The 15,814-nt window shown below is 37.7% G+C and overlaps 1 protein-coding gene across 5 annotated transcripts in view; it reads right to left on the reverse strand.

The window, feature by feature from the left end:
• The window catches only part of Atp8a1 (ATPase phospholipid transporting 8A1), a 215,073-nt gene that overhangs the window by 177,374 nt on the left and 21,885 nt on the right, over positions 1-15,814 (reverse strand). For 2 of the 5 annotated variants that reach the window (XM_042678094.1, XM_042678098.1), the window contains exons 2-5: positions 9,209-9,323; positions 8,022-8,121; positions 7,213-7,311; positions 2,621-2,666 (exon numbers count right to left, since the gene is read on the reverse strand). In XM_042678094.1, the coding sequence (XP_042534028.1) occupies positions 2,621-2,666; positions 7,213-7,311; positions 8,022-8,121; positions 9,209-9,323 (360 nt within the window). Of the gene's footprint in view, positions 1-2,620; positions 2,667-7,212; positions 7,312-8,021; positions 8,122-9,208; positions 9,324-10,363; positions 10,452-15,814 lie in introns of those variants that run through there. The other 3 variants (XM_042678097.1, XM_042678095.1, XM_042678096.1) reach the window with 3 other exon arrangements.

Genomic DNA, 15,814 nt, shown 5'->3' on the forward strand with positions numbered 1-15,814 from the left:
TTCATTTCTGGCCTAATGACAACAGATGGCTTTCCTATTCAGCTATTGGACTTCCTTGACAGCAAACAATATTCTATTCAAACATTTTTGTTACCTCCCATCTATGGCCAAGCCAAGCATACCAATGCTCAAACAGGCAATGATCAAAAAAAAAAAAAAAAAAAAAAGGAAGAAAACAATCTCTTAGAAAACAATTACAAATACCGACCTAAAAGTCATAACTTCTAGAATATATGAGATTTCCAAGTATTTTGCTTGGCGGGAAAAAGGTTTTTATGGCTGAGTCCATATTTTACTTTTGAAGTGGGTTTTCTACCCACTTAATATAGAAGCCTTCCCTCTCACTTGCTTATTCTTCATTTCCTTAGAAGAAATCCTGTCATTGTACAAAGGGGATGAATGAACTAAGACTGATAGGCAAGAATAATTATTTTCTCTGAAGGGAACATTTTGGGGAGGAAGTCAATGCCCAGTTATTTACGGTGGCCTCCAATCATCCCAGCTATAGAAGCCATCGTTTGATGATGATCTGTTGACTTCTTGGGCTGAGGTTTGAAAATAAACAATTGTGAGTCTCTGAAGATAGGAGCTGTCTATATTATGCATTGCACAAATATTGACATGTTTCTGTTTCAAAAGCTGTTACTAAACAATGCTCAACAGGAAATGTACTCATTACTTTACTCATGTAACTGTAACCCCTCTGAATAGCATCTTTACAATAAAACACATTTTTAAAAAAGCTGTTACTGAATATTCTGAACAACATGGCAATAAATGTTATATCTGTATGTTGTCCCAAAATACTTATACTTGAAACATTTTTTTCACCGTTTAATTCCCATAATTGTCCTGCACATATCAACTCCTGGAGTAGCTTTGTCTCTAAATTTTGTCCCCTACTCTAGATTCTTTGTTTCTCCATCCTGAGCCTAAATGTTCACTCTTTCTCTTTTGAGAGCTCATAAACCTGTAAATAATTACTTAGTACATTAAAAAAAAAGTTGGAAGGTTCTTTGTTTGTATTTGTTTACCCTAATACAAATCTCCTTTTTGAACATGGTATTCTACTCACAGTTCAATAAAGCAACCCAACAGGCTTCTTTCTTCCTCTCTGATCAAAGTCTCCTCTCTTCCTTTTTTCTCTCAGCCCCAAGCAAAATGCTTCTCCCATAATCTTTGCAGCTCATAGTTCTCCCATGATTTTCCATGATTTTCTCTCCTTTTTAATTTCTAATGCATTGGACATTGGTCACATGATTTAACACAAATGTCATGTTAAGACTATGTAGCCCAATTCTTCACCTCCCACAGAAAACATCTCTTATTTAGTTAAGTACCTTATGTTTTTATTCCATATACTTATGTTAACAAATAAGCATCTAAGATTCCTCATTATTTTTTAGGGTATATTCCTAACTCTTCTAAGCTTTCTAATTATTATTTTGATTATATCCCATAATAAGTCTCTAAGTAAGTATTCTGTAAAAAATTTTAGGGTACTAAGTGTACCTTCCTCAACAGTGTAAAGACAAAAATTCATAAGTTTAAGGCTTTGGGTGAGAAGTGTTAAAAATGATGCCGATCTCATTAATATGGTCCCATAAAATAATAGTGATGCTGGGCGCTGGTGGCTCATGCCTATAATCCTAGCTACTCAGGAGGCTGGGATTTGAGGACTGTGGTTTGAAGCCATGGTTTGAAAGTCCATGGATTGCCAATTAACCACCAGAAAACAAAACAAGACAAACAAAAACCCAGAAGAGGTGCTGTGCCTCAAAGTGGTAGAGGGCTAGCCTGAGTAAAAAAGCTCAGAGACAGCACCCAGGTCCTGAGTTCAAGTCGCATGACCAACAACAACACCAACAACAACACCAAAAAACAAAGACCACCACCACCACCACCCACAAAACCTATCCATCTACAAACAGTTTTTAATCAGCAAGTAATCTTGGCAGTCATGGCTGGTCACAAGAGAGAACTTAAGAGGGAAATGAGACTTTCAGAGGAATCCCGCTCAGGGATGGAGTAAGATGTCTGCTTTGCAAATTCTTGGGTATTAAAAAAAAATCTGAGAGTATGGTGGTCTCTTACACTAAAGGTGATTTTGGTTTGGGTTCCATCAAAATGAAACCCACAGAAAAAGAGCCATGCCAACATGCAATGTCCTTCCCAGAGGCTGGTCTGTTTTAATCTTATTTTTAATTCCTAGGATATATTTCATCTGCATTGATAACTCAGAGTAATCACAATACAGTGTTCAGCCAGGTAATGGTTATTTTCTATGAATCCTTTCAAGAGTAAGATCCATGGGTTACAAAACAACAATAATAAAGACATATTTTACAGCTTCTAACATTGAAGACTTCAAGCATAGTACTTGGAATTCCATTGCTAGGTGGCACTTATTATTATATTAAAACTTGTCTTTCCAAAGTGTTATCATTGTATATCACGCCAATGTGATTTTAAGTACTGTACTAATAAGTGCTACAAAGCAAGAAGCAATCTCCCCTGGAAGAGATACACAGTATTCTCAATCAACATCTACTTAAGTGAAGAGTTTTGTAGGTCTGATTATGAGAGCATGTGACAAACAGAAGTAAGATAAAATTCCTACCTTGTGTCTGCTTCTTGTTCACAGCATTATCAGCTTTATGGCGTTTCTGAAGTTTAAAAGGAAAAAATAATCACAATAAAAAAATAGACCAGACTAAGAATAGACCCCAGAAACAGTATGACTTTTCTCATTTAGGTTATGTGTTTGGTATGGGTGTGCATGGGTGGAGTGCTGGGGGGGGGGGGGGGGGGAGGAACAGAGAACACTCAAGCCTGAGAGCATTGTCCACAGCTTCTTCACATTTCTTCTCTTCCAATAGCACAGGCTGTGTACCTCACAAGGAGCATATACGAACACATAGGTAAGATTAAAAATTTAATGGAATAAAAACAGTTAAATGGAAAGTCTGTTTTAATCTGATGCTTCAGTAAGATGAAGACTGCTCAAGAGAATTATCTATAATAAGCATTTAATAAATGGTATTGAAATATTTCCAGATAAATTCTTTATCTAATTGAGTACATCTTCTATAATTTAACGCCATGCTGATATCTGTCAATGACTAGAACCAAATACACCTACCATTTTCATACTCCTCTTTTCACTGCTCCTCAAAATCCCACCCCCCCCCCACTAGAAACACAAGCCACTGACTCATAGCATCCTTCCTCAAAGTGACTACAAAATTAAATAGTGAACAGGTGAGTTTGTCTAAGTCTAGCCAGGTGAGTTTGAAGGGTTACATAAGCCACGGTTTGCATAACAGCGAGTAAGAGAATGAAGCAAGGGGAGAGGAAAGGTGAGAATTTGAGGGGCCAAGGGAAGCTCTCTCTTGTATAGTTCATCTGGAGGTTATTCCATGGCTTCTGTCTAAACTTACAGCATCGAGTATAACACATCAGACTCCATTAATGTTTCATAAAAGTAATTCACCCTTGCTCAAAGATTCTGTCATATAAAGTCGAAGGTCACACTTAGTTGTGTGTCTCTGACTATAAAGTAAGTTGGGACAAATATAAAACAAATGAGGACCTAAGTTTTTCATTGAGAAAAGACATGGTGTTTAGAAGCTCAGTGCATTTCTCAAAGAAATGTGCAGAGTAGTAAATGAGCACTTCCTCTGAGTCACTATGCACCACCTAACAGCGGATGGAGTAAAAATTAGAGTGGCAGGGTAAATTCAGTCCATCCAAATTATAAGCCATTAGACTGCATGAAAAGGAAACCAGAAAAATCTGTGGTTCTTATACTATCTACCCAAGTACATGCTATCATTCTTTCTTGGTACAAAACGCTCACTACATATGTATACTAATGTAGACATTTCCTAGGCCTATTTTTTTGCTTCTAAAACAAAGCACAACTTTTCCCCAAACAATCTTAAATGAATTAAAAAAAAATTCTATTGAGCGTGTAGCAGCAGTAGAGACAATGATGATAAAACTCCCAAAGTCAATTTTTTGTTTTTGCTCTTATTGTTTCTTTGGTAACAAAGATCGTATGAAAAGAAAGTAATTCAAGATAAAGTTGGACCCCAAAATAATATTCCAAGGTAAATTTGGATATCAAAGGAGATGCAAATATTTCCAAAGTAAGGCACCTCCGGAGAAGTGATGGGAAGACTTTCAACTGAAGGGGACAAATAAAAGCGAATGGGTGAAACCCGTCACTCTGAACAGGAAACTTAATCTGGATGGAACTTCAGGCTGACTTGGATGTTACTTTCCATCTGCACTGGAAGCATCTCTCCTTAACTTTCTCTCACTCCCCTGAATAAATTAATTGTCAAAAAGCCATGTGTTGGATATACAAGAAGATCTAGGCTGCAGGGAGAAAACATCTAATTTTGTATCATAAAGGCATCATTATTCCTTCCAATACTAATAGTTCAGAAAAAAAGAGGTTATTCTATGATGGAAGTACCTCCACTGTCTTACAATTAAAATTCATTTACCATCACTGAGAGCTAGTGAATAATTTAATACTCAGTGAGAGCTAGTGTTTTTTTAATACCATAAATTTTCAATTGAGAGGAGTGTAGCCGTGAATTGCAATGCATATAAAGTGCCACGAACTTCAGGATACATATGTGATGTTGATTTTTCAGAAATTTAATTTCCATGATAACTTTTAGAGTTGCATTTAAAAGAAATGATGCTAAGTCTTACAGAGATCATATAACTTGCCCAATAAAGTGAGTGGAAGCCCTTTTCTCTTTAGGCATTTCGTATCAGAAATGTCCAGTTTTGCCAGGCACCGGTGGCTCACACCTGCAATCCTAGCTACTCAGGAGGCTGAGATCTGAGGATTGTGGTTCAAAGCCAGCCCCAGCAGGAAGATCCATGAGCCTCTTATCTCTAATTAACCACCAGAAAACCCGAAGTGGAGCTGTGGCTCAAGTGGTAGAGTGTTAGCCTTGAGTTGAAGAGCTCAGGTACAGTGCCCAGACCAGAGTTTAAGCTCCACAACCAGAAGAAAAAAAACTAGTACGGAATGTCCAGCTTCTCCACCTGTACTTTGGTCCTCTCTTATCTTCTCTGCTCCACTGTCTTGCCATGATGAGATTCCTCACAGCTTCATTCCTGCCTGGTCTTCCACACTTCCAACTCTGTATCATCTTCCTAGCTCAACTCTTTCTTACCAATATATGAGTGCTGGCATTCAGACCAAGAGGTTCATTTGAGTTTCATAGTTATATATCTAAGCTCTTTGACATCTCTCTTAGATGGTCTCCAGAGCCTCTCAAACCATGTCAAAATTTCTCAGCTAGTGGATCCCATGAAGTACATCATTTCCAAGCAAGAGGACCTATCTATACATATAGAATAACCATCAGAGCTACTCTTAGACACTAGGATGCTTTTGAGACTGCTGATCTAAATGCTTAATGACCCTTTCTAAGGGGCCTTGTAATGTGGTGGCTTGGCTCATGTCCTCTTTGTTAGTACTGTTAATGAAACCATAGCAATTTTCATGAAATTTTAAATCAGAGTTTCCTAAACACTTCATGAGCCTTTCCTCACATTTCACCATCTTATTATGGTTTGATCGAAGGTCATTTAGGGTTTATAAAGAAGTACTTTAAAAGGATATAAAAAAGAAAATGTTGGCTCCCTCAAGCAAGACAGTTAAAATAGACAAAACAGAGCGGGGGGAAGGTCCATTTTATTTTGGGGAATTTGTCTTATAAAGGGGAAATTAACTTCTCTTTTTCTACGAATCGAGAACATTAAAAATAACTTCCTTTTTCCTAAAACAAGTGGAAAGGAAACTCAGAACTACTAAAATAAAATGAGAAGAAATTAAAGGCATTTCATAAAGTGAAAAATCATGGTACTACGAGTTTATAAATGACCAGGTAACTCGAGGAGACGGCTGGAATTGGGACAAATGGGGCAGAGAGCAATGGAAGGGGTGATTATATTCATAAACTGACATGCTGAATTGAACCCCTTTGTACAACTACTTAAATTTTTTCTACATATTTTTTATTGTAAAAATACTGTACAGAGGAGTTACAGTTACATGAGTAAGGTAATGAGTACATTTCCTATTGAGCATTGTTACCTCCTCCTTTGTTTTTCCCCTACCATCCCTTCCTTCCCCACCTCCCCAACTCCTCCCTCCCCGCCCCAAATTGTAAAGTTCATTTTCCACATAGTGTCTTTTACATCTCATTGTTACAATGGGTCAACTGTATCCTTATTTAAGCATTTTGTTATATTCCTCCCCCAAATTTAAAGAAAAAAAATGTGTATACAAGATGCAGGACACCGGAATCAGATACAGTGAAAATAGGGGTTATACTAAAAGAAACAAAAGAATCACATAGTGCATTATAAGTACATTGAAAACAATAGCAAGAAAGAAAAAACCACTTGTGTCCCTGTCTTGGGGTTCATTTCGCTTACCTCATCTTATATGGTCATATGTACATGGCTTTTGACCTTTTCTGTTTGTCCTAGACATGTACTAGTTATTGCAAATAAGAGAAACCATGGGACCTATGTTTCTTTGGGCCTGGCTTACTTCACTTAGTATAATTTTTTCCAAGTCTTTCTATTTCCTAACAAATGGGGTAATGTCATTTTTTAAGAAAAGTTTAAAATGAAAAATGCAAAAAAATTCTTCAAGAAAAATTAATTTCCTTGAAAGTAATGTTTGAATATAGCTCCCTCTTTAAGCAAATCATTACATTACAACTAACTTCTATTTTTTCTGCCAATTCTAGAACTTGAACTCAGACCCTGGGCACTGTCTCTGAGCTTTTTGCTCAAGGCTAGTACTCTACAACGTGAGCCACAGCTCTACTTCTAGCAATTTGGATAGCTCATTGAAGAGTCTCATGAACTCTCCTGCTTGGGCTGGCTTTGAACTTTAATCCTCAGATCTCAGCATCCTGAGTAGCTAGGCATAAGCCACTGGTGCTGGGTTCCACACTCCAATCAACTTTGATTCTTAAACTACAAACACAAGAGAACACTGACTCTTGGTACCATTGTAATCTAATAGGAATTAACTTTGATGGTAGGAACATAGTCCCTATATTTTTATAGTTAATAGGCAGTTTTAACAGCCTGTACTATGAATAAGATAAGAAAAGATTATTATGTGTAGGAAACACTTATACTAATGAAAATTTCAATACTTACAATATCTTCTATTATCTCTTTAACAGCTGCCACAGCTAAAATAAATAAGAGAGGAACCAGTGTTGTATAACGACCTGTTGGTGACACATCAGGTATTTGCTATTTGAAGAAGGAAAAAAAAAAATCAAGAGAAATTTGATGAGAAGAAGAAGGTTTATTATAAATCTAGAATCAACAAAATCCTAATACCTTCTAAAACAGGGGAGGTTAAATACATAATTTAAAAATAAATATCATTAGCTATATAGTAAAACACGTGACAACTGAAATATCTAAGAAACACAATGAATAGTGAGGAAAATGTCTCTTCATCATTATAGGAACAATGCAGATTACAAAATAACACATGCTCTATGTACCTATGATAATCCATAAACAGTGCTAACCAGGGTGAAAGCAAGACCACAGGGATCTTATATTTCATTACCTTTGATGGTAGACTTAGGAAAAAAAATTACTTTTTTTCTTTATGCTTAGTTTTATAGCTTTTTCTTTTCTTTTTATAAATGATTAAGGCTATATTTAAATAAATTTTTTCCCAAAACATTTGCTGTAACCAATTCCTTTTTGTTTTGGTGGTAGTGAGGATTAAAGCCAGGGCCTTCCTCTTACATTTAAAAAGCAAAACAAAGCCCATCCCAACAATCCCAAAGGCTTGCAGAGACAGTGGAATCCCTCACTGTGTGTGGCAGTCACAGAAAAACTACAGGCCAAAATCAGCCCAGCTTTCCACAGGGAAGGGTCATGGACTTAACAAAAACCTTTCCTAGCACTTGACTCTGAACTAACGTTTTAAGATATGACTTTACCTGAAGCAGTGCAATAAAGAGAAAAAATGAATTAGCAGCTCTTCTGAACTGAGAGTAGAGAAATCTCGGAAGGAATGTGATTATGTTGTACTTTGCAGTGCTAGAAAACAGAAATAAAAAGTACCATAAAACTTAATTACTAGGCAATTAGCACCCACAGTTAGAAAGTTCTGTTAGCCACTACATAAAAAAAGTAGATGATGAATCTTTGTTCACTGTGTCAAACTGGGAGAATATTGCAAGGGATCATTAACTTAAATGAAGCAGTGTAAGGAAATAGCAAAATAAAGTTCTACTGAGTAAATCTCTCTGGTTTTATTGTTTGTTTTGAGATCTTCATCCTCTGGCCAATTACTCTGCTTAACAGCTTTAGGTAAGAGGTTACTAACATTTTAAGAGATAACACATTAAAAGAAAAGAAAAATGACAGCAATTTGAGGAGATCAGACCCCCTACCTTCCTGGGTAACTGCAGGTAAATAGAATTTCCTAGGGTTCAGCTTAAACTGTCCTCAAGGCTACTTTAGGCATGAAGCAAAGACTTCACACTACTCACAGTCAGTAAGACATGGCCACAGACAGCTCTTCCTCTCAGTTGTCAAATGGAAGAGAGACTAGAGGATACAATAGTTCATACCTCATACTTTCCAAACTGGTATTGCTCAAGAATTTCAAGTTGTAAATATTAATTTGAAATGGCACCCCTCAATATAGAAGTTATACCACTTAGAGAAATGATGAAGTTCCTATCCACTCTAGTGACTAGTGCTTACATAGATACATTTTATACTATTGTTAGAAAACAAACAAATAATATAGTAAGTCTCACAGCATTATACTCCCTAAATTTCACAACCACCAAGAATACTTAAAGACTATTTAGTCAAAAAAATAAAAAAGCAAAAAGTTCTTGGTATAGGATTGCAAAGATGTTTTCTAAAATGTTAAAACTTTTTAACCAAAACCAACACATTGCTCTGTTAACAGAAACATGACAGTCTCTTTACATACTACTGGTGGAATTTGAATATACCTTCCTAATATTCTTTACTGGACAAAAGATGCAGAAACAGCAGAAGTCATACTGCTACCAAATATTAATTACTGAACTGAAAGTTCCTTATAAACATTTTCGGTCTGCTTGTCCAACTCTGGGTGGGTGGTATTCCTGTGGCATTCAATTCCTACCTGACATGGTTATTGCAGAACTTTGTCAGCTGAGGTTGGTTGATGAATATAGTCCTAACTTCCTCCTGATCAGCCAATGAGGTCTTCTCTGAAACATCATCAGTCTTCTCATAACCTTCAAAAGAGACAGTCTTCTTAGTTGATGAGAAATGTTACCCAGAACAAACACTCATCTCATATCTATTCTGCAATGTAAAATCTGATTTAAAAAACACATGCTTGGTTTTGTCTTGTTCATCTTCCAACAAAAATCATAAAATCCCTCTAATTAATATTTCAATTAGATTTACACTGTAATACTGAATAGTCACATAAAAATGGACTCACTTAAAAAAGTAACATCTCTTAAAAATAATCTCTAAATCTCTAAAATTGTAACATAACATCCCTTATATAAAGTTATCAGATGATAAATTTAAAAATAATAATCTTAACGTATAAATAAAAAGCTCAAAAGCAAATAATGTTAGACTGAGAGCATAGATGAAACTAATAAATATACTAAAAATATAAGTAGGAGGAGGTAACAATGCTCGACAGGAAATGTACTCATTACCTTACTCATGTAACTGTAACCCCTCTGTACAGCATCTTTACAATAAAAAATATATATTAAAAATATCTAAGTATATACATATAACATTCTTCTGTTTTTCTTTTTGGATGAAAACATAAAAGAGAGCACTATTACCATAGTCTCATCATTCTGTCAACTAGGATTTATGTCCCTAAAGGAATCTTACATTTCTTAAGATCACTTCAAGACATTTCATTGGAACAATGCAATAGATTCAATGCAATCAATGGAACAATGCAATAGATTCAATTGAGCACTTTGCTGCAATAGTCACACCACTTTTTTAAATGATGTTTAAGTTCTTCAAGAACTGATAAGGAGCTGAAAGCAGTTTAAATTGCTTATTGTATTTTCTAGTGAAAATTAAGTGAGGATGGACTAAATCGATCTCTTACACTTTTGCTAGAAGGGATACTGACACTACCTGAAAAATCCATTTTTCTTGTCTTTTCCTCTTCAGAACCTCCTATAAGATCTGCTGATGTATGGTCTCCCCTCTAGCTCCATAATGTTAGTCAGTGAAGCTCTTCTGGTCCCACAACCTTCTGGAGTTCCTTTTCTTCCAGCAAAAGACTTACCGGGTTTTCCTGCTGCCTATTTATGAGTCAGTCTCCCCCTACCAGAATAGGAATTCCCTGGGGCGGTGGACGATACGTTGTTCATCTTCCTAACACCAGTCAAACAGCAGGTACACAACAAATGTTTGCCCAAGAAATACATGCCAAATGACAAGATTTTAGTTGGCCGTTATTTTGGGGGTAGGCAAAAGCTTTGCCACCCACTGATAAAGACACTAAACAGACAAGAGCTCGTAGAAGATGGTACAAGAAAAGATGCCTGTGGGATGCAGACACTGTTGGAAGCCAGAGAATCACTGAGATATTCTATGAAGTTGAAGGCCAGAACAGAGAGCCAGGGAGATGAAAAGCATTAATGCTGATTAATGCAGGACACCATGTAAGGAAGTACCAGGTCAGCTCAAGAAGACCTCCCAAGATGGGGAAGAAGTCTGGAGCAAATTCCTAACAGTGAGAACCACTGATTTTTCAGGATGAGAATCAAATTTCACTCACAGCACCTGGGAGGGCACATGGCTCCAAACTAGATCCTGCTACCCCCATCTTATAGTTTTTTTAGACACATTCAGTTTTACCCATAGTCACATGGTTAGTGATGATCTATCACTAAATACAAGCTTTTGTCCCCTTGTTTCGTGTCTTCAAAATTTCATAAATGGATTATCCAAAGAGGCGTAGCAATTTTAGAAATTCTTTAAATATGCTTTATTCTCCATGATAACACAAAGCCAGAATGTAGTATTTGTGATTAATAGTTTAGACAAGAGAGCTTCAAGAAAATCTGCTCTGATCTGTTCTCTGCTCTGAGTGGCCTAGGGTAGCCTAGCCCTCTGGTGACCTCAGCTCAGGGGTGAAGGGTATGGCTCACAAAACATCACGAGCCCTCTGTTGATCTTTGCCTCACCAGGCAATCCATTTATACTGGGTCTCAATGCCAGAGAGAGTTGGATATCTCATCTGCCCCTCATCTCAATTCATACCAATGAATGTCTACTCCTAGAACAAAAGGAGCTTGAATCAACCTTTTCTCTTAAATAAGAATTAGAGTAGGTAAACTAATCTTAATGGATTAGCAAGGTCCCAATCAAGATCAGATAGTAAGGGACTTATAAAAAGAAAATACCAAAAAGGGAAGATAGGCGTAAACTGGGCACCTGTTACCCAAAGTAGTGATATGAAAGACCTGGATGTTTCTAGGCACAGAATATTGCAGCTGCAGAAAGCTTCCTTACACATAGACACTATGGGGAAAATGGTGTATGAAGCTGAATTTATGGCGAGTTCGTGGAGTTGTGGAATGTCCTGACCAGATGTATATTATGAGAGGGAGCTATGTACCAAAAGCAGACAGTGAAAGCTTTAGCCAGTAGGAGATGGCAGGCACCTTTCCTCTGACTTCTTAAGCACAGTAAGGCTCTTAGAGCTTGCAGTTACATGGAGACCCAACAAGGATATGAGGCCGGGCTCAAGATGTCTGGAGACCAGAGCTTGCATGTCTTACCAAGCTCACTGCAGCTAATCTCCTGATGAATGCCTAACTCTAGCAGCGAGCCATCTAATCAGTTCTGAGGATTATTCTCATTAAGAAACCTGGGAGAAAGACCTGCATTTTTGCTAAGCTGGAAAGTAAGAGATAAGAACTATTGTAATCTGGTTGAACACGGATCTTACATTGTGGAAACAGGCAAGTTAGGCCTGAGTGTATGGATAATCTATCAATGTATATTCCATTGGGGGGGGAAGGTCCTTTTATTTAAGTTAATAACTGATTTTTGGGAACAGTGACTAGCAATCTTGCGAGTAGTGGCTAACAATTTTGATGACAACTTCTTACTTAGACATGAAAACATATTCCCTGCCTGCAAATAATTAGCTACTCAACATGAATGAAACAAACTTTTTAGGCCTCTGTTTTTTTAAATGACTATTTTCTCTGTAAATTACCATCGTCATCAGCCACGATGGCCACATGAGGGGCTCTGACTTCATTAGTTACATAATGATGGCAGGATAGGGAGAATCTCCTGAGAAGCCAATCTTCAGAAGGCACTATTACTATTCCTTCCCACCTACATGGTTCTGTTTTTGCTTTAAGGAGAAGTGAAGTTCCTTAAGATATTTTTTCCTAATTCATAGAAATTGTTCAAATATGTCATTAATCCACCAGTCCTGACTCCTAAGGACCACTGAGACCTGAGTTGCTTTTCAAGCAGCAGAAGAGAGATGAACAAAGCCTTGGCTCTCGTCTACCTGGCCAGGTCCCATCAGAAGTCCTCTTGTTCCAAAGGCATGCTCAAGATGAAGTTTGCTGAGAGGAAGAAATGATGATCCCAATGTCACTCTGAAGTGAACAAGTGCTCCTCTTCCTGGAACAGTGCGGATCAGCAGACCCACATGCCAGCTGTGAGAGGACGAAGTGCTACTACAGATGTCATCCCCCATAGACCACTTGGTCCCTGGAGTGTTACGTCATTTCCTTGTAAGAGGAAGAAGCAAGGCTGATAACCAGATATCCGCTTCTAACGCTACAATCCAGTGAAATTGGTACCCACTAGACACCTGGCAGGAGAAAGTCAAGAGCCTGTTTGTTGAGACAAGCAAGGAAATTTAAAAATAAAATAAAAAATTCCCTCATTTGAATCTTTATTAAGACATTTCACAACACTTACCCTCATCTGTAGCCAAGACTCAACCTCAACAGTCAAATGCTGCTTTGTGACTGTGGTAAATCTCTGTATGTGAAGAGCTTAGTAGTGGTTATAAGCTGCTGCCAGCAATCACCTGACAGCCTCTGTCCAGATGTAGCACATGCTTGTATGCACACAGTACAATGCACCAGAGAAGAAAAACGCTCAACATTTAAGTGGAAGGCTTTATTGTTCTGCTCATACTATGACAGAAGCATCATCTCTCAAAGCTTTCCATTTCTCATCACACATACAATCCAATTAGTAAGATCTCTTTAGTTCAATCCTTTGCTCACTCATTCATTCAACATGCTCTAAAAAATGCTATAGAGACAGCAGAAAAGAAGATAAGGTCCCTCTCAGGGGCTGATTTTCTGGAAAAAGAATAAGGATAATTTACACATCGGAGTCGGGGAGAGGAAAGAAATAAAACAAGCGATTGGCAGAATGGTTGGTAGACCGCTTCATGCTTTAGCTTCATCATTCAGTGATTGTGAGATAGAATGAGGGAAAGGGAAAAGATAGTGTCTGGCAAGTTGCCATTTTCACTGCTGTGGATGCTTTTCTGATGGCTGCCGCTGATTTATACAAGTGATTAGAAAAGGCTTCTCAAGGAGCCTGAGTTCAGTTCTTGATGACAATAGACTCAATAGAGAGAGAGGCAGAACAATGCCCTTTTCTTGGATTTCCAGGAGAATAAGGACCAGTAATAATAAAGAAGGTAAACCTGAAGTAAAAAGAAACAGGGCCAGACTGGGAGGAATAGCAAGTAACTTGCTATTATGCCCTAGGAATGAGCAGAAAGATCATTTCAGACTATATGCTAATGCAAGTAAAAGATGGAAAGGGCTGAGCAAGATTGTGGCAACAGATATGAAAGGAAGTGAAGTACACACGATATTTCAAGGAAGGGTAGGTCTAGCATGACCCTTGCTGTCAAGCCTGACTTACTGGTTGAGATAGGGTCTCACTAACTTATTGCCTGGGCTGCCAATGAATTGTGATTTTCCTAGTCAGCTTGGGGTTACAGATGGGAGCCACTGCTCCTGGCTTCTCATGATCATTTTATCAGTGTATTGTGCCACATACTCCTAAACCAGAGTTGTGGGCCAGAGACCCAGATTCTAGTAGTTCTGCAAGTCAGGTAGCTACTCTCTCCAATACACCAAATAAAGAAATGAGTAACAGTGAAAGGCAGGGAAAAAGATGTATTAGGAGGACTTATTTTGCTTGAATGCTGCAGAAGAGATCAAATGCACACTTCAGCCAATCTTCTGATTACAAATATGAGCTTTAAGTTTAAATAGGGAAAGAATAAGGGGGGGGGGTAGGAATGCACAATTATTCTGAAGTCCTGGTTTAGAATGGCTTGGATGATTATTATTGAGGAGCTATAGGGTTCTGAGTGTGTTATTGCTATCTTCATGGAGGGAACAATGTGGTCAGGATAAAGAAAGTTATTATTGCCTGGCAGGTGGTCTGTCCTCACAGAGGCGCTTTTGTTCCTTTTTTTTTTTTTTCCAGGAGGGGCGGGGAGTTCCTCTGTTCCTTGCTGTAAAAGGTGCTACTGACCAGTCCTGTCCTTCTGGAGTCCCAGGTGATCACAAAGTGACTGTAGTGCAGAATAATAGAGATACAAAATGGAGAAAGAGATGGTCAAGTTTTCTCCTGCTTTTAGTCAATTCGTGAGCCCAAGTAAGGAGTCAGAACTCTTCAGCAAAATGAAAAGCTCTTCTGGGCAACAGTGGCTGACACACATCTGTAATCCTAGCTGAGATTTGAGGATCTCAGTTTGAATTCAGCCCAGGCAGGAAAGTCCTGGAACTCCAAGTCTTAACTCCAATTAACCACCAAAAAAAAAGCCAAAATGGAGCTGTGGCTCAAGAGGTAGAGTACTAGCCCTGAAGGGAAAAAACAAAACAAAACAGTAACAACTCAGGGACAGCAACCCGGCCATATGTTCAAGCTCCTGGACAGAAGAAGGAAGAGGAGGAGGAGAAAAAGGAGGAGGAAGGAAGAAGTTGGAGGAAGGGAAAAAAAAAGAAAAAAAATAGAAAAATTCTGACCCTACTATAGGATATTACTTCAAGTAAAAGGCCCAGGATATATAAGACTTTAAAAAATATTTTGTTTTGATTATATGTTAATTTTACATTTTAGATATATTGGGTTAAATAAAATGCACTCTCCACCCTAATTTTACCCATTACTTTTAATGCCAGACTTTAAATACAAGTAATTGAATACTTAATGAAAACACTTCTCTTTATAGCCAAACAATTCCATCTTAGCTACCATACATCTTTTTCTCACTGTAACATAATAATCAACAATATTCTATATATTGAATATAGCCAAGGACAACATTATAAGGACCTAAGAGTGAGCGGTCAGTCAGTTATGAGCTATAATTACTTGAAACAAATAAGCTAGCTTTGATCTTCTTACAGATATTGTGGGGATCACTTATCTAGCTATACTTAAGACAGTGCCAGCTCCTCATACATACAAACATTCTACTTCTACTTTCTATCATCAAATTAATAAAGCAGATTGTGAAGGCAAGGGAAGGAAATTTGAAGCCAATTCTGTGTTCAAATTCTGCTTATGGAACTTCTATAAAACACTAGGCAAATGAATTATCATCCAAACTTTAGCTTTCTCACCCATAAATATTATTAATGCAAGAATGCCATTATGGTAATTGTCATTCAAACTGCTCCTGTTATCCTATCCTCCCCAGAGAGGATAAAATTAATCTCGC

The sequence above is a fragment of the Dipodomys spectabilis genome, unplaced genomic scaffold, assembly GCF_019054845.1.
Source record: "Dipodomys spectabilis isolate Male_0828 unplaced genomic scaffold, ASM1905484v1 ptg000043l, whole genome shotgun sequence".
In the NCBI taxonomy this organism is placed as follows: Eukaryota; Metazoa; Chordata; class Mammalia; order Rodentia; family Heteromyidae; genus Dipodomys; species Dipodomys spectabilis.